This window comes from Mastigoproctus giganteus, chromosome 6, assembly GCF_048544385.1.
Source record: "Mastigoproctus giganteus isolate SK-2022 chromosome 6, ASM4854438v1, whole genome shotgun sequence".
Classification (NCBI taxonomy): domain Eukaryota; kingdom Metazoa; phylum Arthropoda; class Arachnida; order Uropygi; family Thelyphonidae; genus Mastigoproctus; species Mastigoproctus giganteus.
The window spans coordinates 233,565,739-233,575,634 of record NC_143580.1 but is presented as its reverse complement, the minus strand read 5'-3'; the positions used below and the strand labels follow the sequence as shown (position 1 = coordinate 233,575,634).

The 9,896-nt window shown below is 40.3% G+C and overlaps 1 protein-coding gene across 1 annotated transcript in view; it reads right to left on the bottom strand.

Annotated features, from left to right (window-relative positions):
* Positions 1-5,631: 5,631 nt before the first annotated feature.
* The window catches only part of LOC150085090 (visual system homeobox 2-like), a 144,532-nt gene continuing 140,267 nt past the window's right edge, over positions 5,632-9,896 (bottom strand). The window contains exon 5 of the mRNA XM_090376461.1: positions 5,632-6,053. Within this exon, the coding sequence (XP_090232587.1) occupies positions 5,632-6,053 (422 nt within the window). The remainder of the gene's footprint in view (positions 6,054-9,896) is intronic.

Sequence of the window (9,896 nt, the reverse complement as noted above, 5' to 3'; positions counted from 1 at the left end):
CACAACTCCAAGAACCTTTCCAGTGGCTAAAATAACTGTGGAGAAACCATGAAAGAAATTGTGTACACTAGGGGTGGTGTGCATTCGGAGTATTTGCGAATAAATGCAGTGGGCAGATGATTTCTGAAGTATTAGAAATATTTCAAATGGCATAAACTGTCGAAATTGATCTTTGAAGATTCCTGGATTTGGGAAGACATTTAATTTGCGCAACATAATGGTCCGGCATATGCTTGCTTTCTTGGAAAAGAACATTAAACAAGTAATCTTCAGACGGTAAATATTTATAAATTGCAACTGCATGTTTCTACATCGTATTAAAATGTGATAAGCAAACCGAACTTTTTTAGTGTTCCTATACCTTTGGTAATTCAATGTATTTCTGGCAGTATTGCGAATGCCGATGTTTCCTATTGAATCACTACACGTGTTACATACACGCCTCTTTTACAAGAGCTATAAATCACTTGACAATTGGAAATTCATCCTCGAGTTGCAGCGATTCGAACTTTGCCCATTTCTTTCTAATCAATCCCTCCTACATTATGGCGTCTAGAATAATTTCATGCAGTGCATTTATAGGAGTCTCCTTTCGACAATGTATTCTGCGCGTATTGAACGAACAAGTCAGCTCTTTGTGTACCATTCTAAGTAAGGAACAAAAATCGTATATCTATGACAAAATGCTGGAGTTGAGTCGCTGGGCGTATCCAAGGAAGAGTCTCCTACGCCTGATGAGCGAAACCGTTGTGCATTGTGTGGGCATGGCGAAGTTAATTCATTTCTTTCATGCCACATATTCGATTGTGTAATGCAGAAATGACGGACGAACAATACTGTGAGGGATTAGGTGTTCTGGCGGCTGCATTGGAGTTGTTAATAAGTATTTACTTGGATCCTGTACTCTTTCATTTGCCAGGTTATTAAGAAGCATTTTATTCTCCTTAGATTTCATTAACTCTGAATTTGGTACACAATGAAATGGAGCTTCGTTCACGTGAACCACCTTTGTTAGGAGCCAGTAATTTTTCACGTGGCTGCAGAGACTTGGCTTACTGGAATCGGGATTTTCATTGAAATAAAGGGTTGGTCTATTGCCACCGAGATTTCTTTAGACATTTTTAGTTGACCACTCCGTTGCTGAACTGTGCTTTTCTCGCTATACCTATAACCTCATGTGCCTTTAAAGAGGAAAAAAAATTGTTAACAAGAAAAAATTAAAAATTTTCCATGCAATTGAAATACTATGGGTCATCAGTGATGAATCCACATTTTATTATCAGTTACAATTCTTGAAAGAAATCCTTTTGGATCTGCATCATGCATGCATAAATTTACCTCACAGATTTGAGCCCTACAGTTTCTTGGCGGTCGGTGAGGATTGACACAGCTAAGTTTGCATGGAGAATGGTCAGTACTACAGCTCAGCAATTACATTCCTATGGACACTTTAATACTTCTGTCCTGCATAACAAGCCTTCATTTTTTTCCATGCTTCTGGATTTAAATAAATAAAAATCAACTATGTGTTGATATTCAGAAACGACCACATAGATCAGAGGCGTTCACAGAGGAGAGAGAGAGAGAGAGAGAGAGAGAGAGAGAGAAATATTACCACGGTCACTCAAAGCGTGTGTACTTCTTCCTCGTTCATTTTCAAAATATACATGGTCTCAGTTTGAATCTCAATGATTCAAATGTACTTTTTTCTGACAGAATCCCAGCTATCGGTTGATTCAACTACTGCTCATCTCAGTTGTCCGAACTATTTGCTGTATGATTCCTTGCGCTTCAAAGGTGGTTCTTGTGCATATGTACGTTCTAATATTCCCTGTCAGAGAGTGATTTAGAATCTCTTTTCGATCTTCTCTGGCATAAAATCTCTCTATCGCATTCTGTCAAATTCATCTGTTGCCTCTATCGTTCTCCCAACCCCCCTAATAATTTGAAACTCTTTGACTTCCTCTCTTTGAAACTTCATTTTCTCGTCGAACTTTATCTAGTATTCAGAGAGGATAGCATTGCCATATACATCTTTCATGCGTTCATGAATAACTTCCCCTTTTGTCAAAAATCGAAAATGGCCTGATGTTCCAGATCCAACTCTCTATTGAGATAATCTCTCAAATGGGATGTGTCGGGTCTCAAAGATCCGAAGTCATGACTTCGGATCTTTGATAACCGAAAAGTCTCTCGTGAAAATCATGGTCTTCCAATCAATGACTGAACTGCATCTGCGGAAATTGCAATTCAAAGCAGTTTCCAAAGATTTCAGCGCAGCAATGTGATTAGGTTGCATTGCTAAAATTCCGTGGCAGGAAAGAAAGAACAATTAAACTATTCAGTCGTTTTAGGTAATTGAGCCGTATTATTATTTCTGTCAGAATTGGTATATAAAACTAGTAATGATCATAATCGATTATTTTTATTATAGCAAATTATTCGAATATTTCGATTATATTCATGTAATTCGAATGATTCCTTAGATTATGATAATCATTCGATTATTTCTATTATATTCATATCGATTATGGAAAATCATTTGAGTGAAATTATATCATTTGATCATTTCATTCGAATGATATAATCGATTGATTAGTAATTAGTAACTACTGATTATTCCCATCGTTACATAAAACAGGTGTTAGATATTTCCAGTTCAGGGAGAAAGGGCCTCCTCCAAACACCTTCTAATTAAGGGAGAAAAAGAGAAAATACAGAGAGAGAGAGAGAGAGAGAGACAAATAGAGAAAAAAAAGGACGAAGAAGGAGAAAACGAAGTACAAGACATAAGGAGAAGAAAAACAACAGGAGAAAGAAGGGAAGAAGAGAAATAATACAGGAATACAATTACAGATGGAAAACAGAAAGGTTGGTTGCTGCAGGATTTCAGACGCATCAGCAAATTAGGCCATGTTGTGCCGTATATACACTGAGTGATCACTGAATTATGTCCACCCCTATGAAAGCTGAATGCGACCCGTTGACCACGTGAAGTACGAGAGTGTGGAGTTAGTCGACCTGGTGGAGGCGGTTGTATGGTGTGGGGCATGTTTCACTGGCAGGAACGTGGACCCCTGGTGTATGTGGAACAACGTATCACATACACCAGGCTATGTTACACTTTTTCCCGAATGGCGATGGTGTCTTCCAAGATGACAATGCGCCGAGCTATCAGGCACTTATTGTACAGAAATTGTTTGAGGAACACAGTTCTGACTTCCAGCATATCGAATGGCCTCCGAATTCCACCGATATCAATCCCATAGAGCACTTGTGGGACACTATGGAAAGGCATATCAGGCGTCTGGATACACCAATCCCCTCCATACCTGCATTGTCGACCGCATTACACACAACTTGGTTGGCTATACTTCCCGAACGCTTCAGACATCTCTGTTGAATCAATGCCACGTCGGATAGCTGCTGTACTGAGAGCAGGAGAACCTACGGAAGTATTAAGTAGGTGGTCATAATTCAGTGATCACTCAGTGTATGTATTGTCTGTAAATTGCGTGTGTTCTGTGGTTAATTTTCTGTTTGCTGAATGAAAAACCCGAGATTCCGGGAGGAAAAAACCATGCTACCGACTAATTCAGCTACGCTGTGAAAAAGCCCCATAAAAATTCCTTGCGACGTAGACGGAATTTGAACTCAGATATTTTCCATCCAGTGTGGAGAGGTTGGCGATTCTATCAACTGCGCTACCCATGAGGGCAACATAGAAGAGAAAGAGAAAGAGAGAAAAAACCGGAGTAAGAGAGAAATAGCCGGAGAAAGAGAGACAGAATGAGACAAAGAGCTCAGTGTGTGTGTGTGAGACAGAGAGATTGAGAAATACAGATAGAAAAGAAAGATAAATAAACAGAAATAATTTTGAATAATTGGATAATTTTGGAAGATGGAGGGCATTTGTCTCAGATAACTTGGAAAGTTTATCGAACAGGTAAAGTGCCATAGGAGCTAGTGAACTATTTAGAGAGGACATATAATCCAAAATATTATCCAATACCTGAACAGAGCAGTTGCAGCGAAGATTTGGGCACTGAGGCAGGTGGAAAGAGGTAGAAATGAGACCATAAAGGTGGTCAGGAATGGAACATTGCAAATGAATATAATTGGAAATAGAAGGGAGAAGGAGGAGACGAATATGGTGGACCGTACTGGATTGTTATTGAAAATGATGAACAAGAGCATCCCCTTGCGTAATTTGGAATAAGAAAGAAAGAAGAAAGAGAATCCTGCTTAAAAGTGGAAAGGGACAGTCCCAGAGACACAAATGAATTCTCCCTCGCCAGCAGCATTTAAATATCGAGTTTTCCTCGCGAGATGCTTCCAGGAGTAAACGAACGAAACAGAACATGACCGGCATCGCTGTGAGGTCGACTAAGATTTCCCAAGTAGCATCTTGCGCTGCGTCGAGAGGTAAAAAGCAAAGCGGTTTGTATCTTCGGAAACAAAGGCAAAGGTAGAATTTGATATTGCCGGCCCTTAACGGAATCGCAGCCGGGTTGCCCGCGCTGCTCCTCTCGTGGAATCTCATTAACGGGACTGGCCAAGTCAGGTTTCCTCAGAATGCGGATAATTAAGGCGTAATTTGGATAATTAAAGTTCTTCCACAAAACTGCACGACGGTTGATAATTGTGAGCGAAGGAAGAGGAGATGGAATATTTGGTCCCGCAGCAAAGAAGTGCTCTTCCCTTCAGTCGCTGGCCGCAAACTTCCCCCGCTGGCAACGCATCAACTGAAGAGAGAGAGAGAGAGAACGAGAGAGAAACATTTTCGACTTTTAAAACCCACGCTTTAAAAGTCAGACATATTCGATTCTTTGTTTCGATGGAAGATGCCATGAAAGTGAGGAAAGAACTCAGTCGTATTGAGATGGTGTTTGTTGGTGATCAAGACGCATTGGATTTATCGAATTCGGTTGTTGTGTTCTGTTGTTCAAATGATAAAACAGTCACGACAAAGAGGTAGAACGCTTTTATTAACAGAGATGATGACGCATTCCAAAGAAATACAACGTTCTTTGGTGGCTACACAGAACAATCATACGGGACATCATACAGGCATGAAGAAGTATAAAGTTCACAGTTTTACAGTATCAGGTAGATGCGTGTTTGTGTGTGTGTGCGTGTGTGGATGAGAGGTCTCGCTACTTCTTCGTATTATGGAGTTGCAGGTACTTGCTGAGCTCGAGGGTGGAGAACAGACACTCTACAGTTGTCGAACACTGAAGTCGTGCTACACCATAGCGAGCAGAATGTACAAAGCATGTACAGTGAGCTATATGAAAACTAATGCACTGGCTAAAAAGATTTAAAAGTGTAGAATAGGAAACCTTTGTAGGCCTAAGAGATTCAATGAGGAACTTGGTGGAACAGCAAGACCTTTAGTAACTACACTGGTGACAGTCTAAGTTCTAGATTCGTCGTCCGTATGCACTGAACATGTGTGGTGTGTGTGTGTGTGTGTGTGTGTGTGTGAGTATGTGACATTCGATCAAGTTCTTAAAAACTATTCAATTCATAGTTCCAATAGCTCAGCAACTCTTTATAAACGTATGTACAAGGTATTATCTAATTGTACATATATATATATCTATATATATACTTCAAGTTCCATACTCGTTAGAAAAGACTTCCAATAGAGTGAACTGAAGGTCTGTTTTCGTGGAGCGTATCGTCCCTCTTTCGTAGATGGGCTGGAAAATCGTGATCCGACTGGATTGAGTCTCTAGAATCGGATGACACTCGTCCCACATCGCCAAACACTTTGGCGCTATGTTCAATTGCCTTGGCTCGGAGAGTGGCGATGCTGTTTGACCTCAGCTCTTCTTTCCTGGACGCTGGAGAGGTGGCGCTGCTGTCTGCCGAGGTGGAACTGTGCACTGGGGAACTGGGCTGGGTCTGAGGTTTCGCTTTGAGCTGGGATGGGTCTCGGCTTGCGGAGAAATGGTGCTCCGGGTCCTGCTGGTGCTGCTCCAGTTGCGGGTCCGACATGTCTCCGTCCTTCAGCTTTTCTGCGGCCTCCAAAGACTTCCGGTGCATCCCTGTTGGGCGACAGACGTCATTGTTACCTTCCGGTCTCCAGGGGTGGTCTCTGAGGAGATAAGGAGGGTACTTTGTGTCCTATCAACTAGTGGCTGATCTCATAATACAACGTGTGTGTTTGGGGGGTAGCTCGTGCAGCCAAAATGGCCACCACCTATTATTAAGCCTAACTTGGGGATAGAAAATGTGGGGATGTGTGTGTGTGCGTGGGTGTGTTTAAATTAATTAATTACTCATTAATTACGCTTTCTTTCAAGAGTAGATAGGAAATTTTGATAACATCAGTTTATTCATTACACTCAAATACTCTAAGACTGTCAAGCCAAGAAAGATAATTTGACCAACTAAAGAATCCAAATAATGATAAAAGCCCTGTAAGCACAAAGGCAATCAAGGTCCATTAGGCACCAATATACGGTGTCTGCCCGGGTGGTTGTTTTCGGGATGAAAAACCGCGCATTCGCAAAACACTCTCTCATCTATCCGGAATTCGACTCCAGGACTTTGCCACATAGTGTGGAAGAACAGCAGTCGTAACCGCCACGCTAGCCACAAGGGCCCAATAATAAGCATGTATTAACTGAAAAGATTAACTGCCATCAAAATTACAACGTTTAACATCTCACGTTTATCAAAAGTCAAATTATCTCTCAACATGACAGTTTTGGTAAACAACATACATAAAATATTGAAATATAAGGAAAAAACAATAAATTCATAAAATACTTTGCATATGCCAAACTATTTCTTTATGCAAATTCTTTTGTGTCAGTTTTTAAATGGAATGTTGTTCTAGGACACCCTGCACAATAGAGGGACACTTACCTCGGAAAAGGGACGAATATTAAACTAGTTTTTAAGTAATACAGCCGTCCCCAAGTCAAGAAATAAATGCACAACAAGTTTTTCATCCCATTTTGCTTTTAAAAGCTTTTGCTCAAGTCTTCAAGCTACCATTAAATATAGATTTAATGGTAGATTGCATTAATGGTAGAACGAGGTCAATAGAGGTCATGACATAATATTGAACTGGCAATCTTCGCTTAGACTAAGAGAAGAGCATTGAAAAGGATTAAGTATGGTCAAGGGTTAAGGTGGTGGTAGTCATCGACTCGCACAACAGGTCAGGGTAAGATGTATCGTTCATTTTGCTGATGAATGACGCCACTGCGACAAGCCGTACATGTAGGATAATGAAGAATTTGTGTCAACAGCCATCTTGCAGAGGCGAGACAAAACGTCACCCCCGCAGTGGCGTGGAACATCTGTCTCCAGAAACATCGTTCATTTACCAAATTAGACTCCACGTGATCAAGCCAGAGCGGGGGTTTGCGTCTCTAGGGGCCAGTTCGAATAAACTATAGCAGCCACGAATCTCTCGCTCATTGAATAGGAAAAGAGCGCGCGTAACCCCAGGGGCCACAGATATGTGGATACAGGGTTTATAATTAAGTCTGATTAATAATGGAGAAATCGCACATTACCTAATTAAACAACACCCTAATGAGTGGGATTTGCTACTGACAGATCTTGATAGCAATCACAACGACTTATTTCGCTTTGGCATTGTCATCCGTGCAGCAGTTGCGAACATGAAACTGGGCACGGGTGGGTTCTGCTAAACCCACACATCATCACGTACTGCCATGTCTCAAAATACACCAATGGACAGTGCCACCTGCAGAATAATGACGTCATTAACAGGGGAAGCTCGATACTTACGCGAAGGACATTTGTTAACCACCATATTAGATTATTATTAGGTTGGGCTGAGTTTAGATCTTTGAAGTCTGGAGATTAGATTCGCACTATTGTACAAGGTGTCCTAGAAAAGGGACAACACTGATTAATATTAGAAAATATGTTTTATGTAATAATCATGATTAACATATAAAAAAAAAAACACTCAAAATCTTATTTGATTTTAGAAATTTAGCAATTTTTGTAAGCAGAAAGAACGAAGAGAAATTTAGAAGCAAAATCATCAAAAAAAAAAAAAAAAAAATTTGGGCCTTTGGAGAGTTACGTGAATAAGGGGTCAATTGTAAGCAATACCCTACTGAGATACGAAGCCATCTGAAGCCTAAAATCCAAACTGAACTTTGAGGGTTAATCTCAAAAGAGATTTAGTGACAGCACCAGTCCTCAAGATTTCTTTGCAATTATCGAAGAACTTTTTGAAGTGCTACCGTGCACTCCTTATTCTTCTGACGTGGCTCCAAGCGACTATTACCTTTTAGGATTATCAGAGAGGAATGAGGAAAACTACTACCCCATCCAGACGACGAGATCCATAAAGGAGGCTCCAAAGATATTCTTCTCTCAAGGTATCCACAAATTTAGCGATTTAAGAAATATATTGTAAGTGGATGATTATGTTGGAAAGCAGTAAGGTTCTTTACCACAGATTTGAATAAAAAGAGAATTTTATCATTTTAAAATCCCCTTTCCTCGTAGTTCAATCAGCTGTTCTTGCAATAATCTCATGAATAAAGGCAAAATAGTGGAATCTTCTTATTTATGCAGGGGTGGTGTTTGCCAACTCATAAATTTCTAAATGGACAGAGATCATTTGGCTTATTTAAACTCCAATAACAGATGCAGATCCTTGTACCACATGAGAGCTTCGATCTCAATGGACTTTTAACTGTTTAGAGTGTAAAAATTAAGTGTAAAAGTGTTCCTTTTACACTTAATTTTTGCAATACTTCACCATACAGTTTGCTTTAGAGGTCAGCAGACCAATTCTTCTCTGGAATTTCCCAGTGATGACTGGAACTCAGTTTTATGCCTATGATTTTAATACAATCAAAAACCCGAGTAACTCATAACAAAATAGCTCAGGACTGAATTGAGAATACCTCGGAAATACGTCTGGCCAATGTAGTTGGAATCGGAGAGTTTTCTCATCCATGGTTGCTCTTCAGTGTTCATATTTCCATTCTGCTGTGTCTGAAGAATGTGTGGATTTGCATTTTACGTGGGCTCTTCGTGCTGGCTGAAATTCCTTCAATGTGACAGTTTTGTAATAACATCAAAGGTCAAATGCGAAAACCCATGAAAAGAAAGATTTAAAGACAGACGCTAACTGACAGCGGTGAACAAACAGGCAGTGGATAATCAGAAAGATTTAAAAATCCACAAATGTCCATGATAAATACACCAGGAATGTATTTAGGAGGTTAGATGCCCGAAGCGCAAAACCAATAGGTGGGCTCCTTAAGCATCTTCCCAATAGGACATCTCCGAACAATTTCTTGATTCACCCCTTTGACTGGGGCTTCCAATTAACGTTTCAAGCGCCTGTAGATAAATCCCCCCTGGATTCCATAAAAGGTGCGGCTAAAATGAAACGAGAATCGTTGCGTACTACTGCGCCTGTCAACAAGAGTTATATCGTGCTGCAGCTTGTTTTTTCCTGTACAGATCAGTTTATGTTTCGTTTCAATCAGTTAAATTTTGATTGAGCAAGGAACTTATTAAATTTTTAGTGAAACTCGGTAAAAATGGTACAGATGGTTCAAAGATGGACGGGAAAATGTCCACGAGACCGCCAACTTTAAAGACAGACGGGAATGCTGAAAAAATTCGAGAGATCGTGCGCCAAGAACGTCAGTTGTGCATTCGATTAATCGCAGAGCAATTACACATTGACAAAGAAACAGTAAGAACAATTTGGACAGATAGCTTTTGCATCATGACAATGCGCCGTGTCATTCCTCTGGCGCAGTGAGAGAGTTTTTAAAAAAAAACAAAAAACAAAACCAAGATTACAGCATTGGAGCTTCCGCCTTATTCACCACATTTGGCACCGTGCAACTTTTTTCTCTTCCTGAAAATTA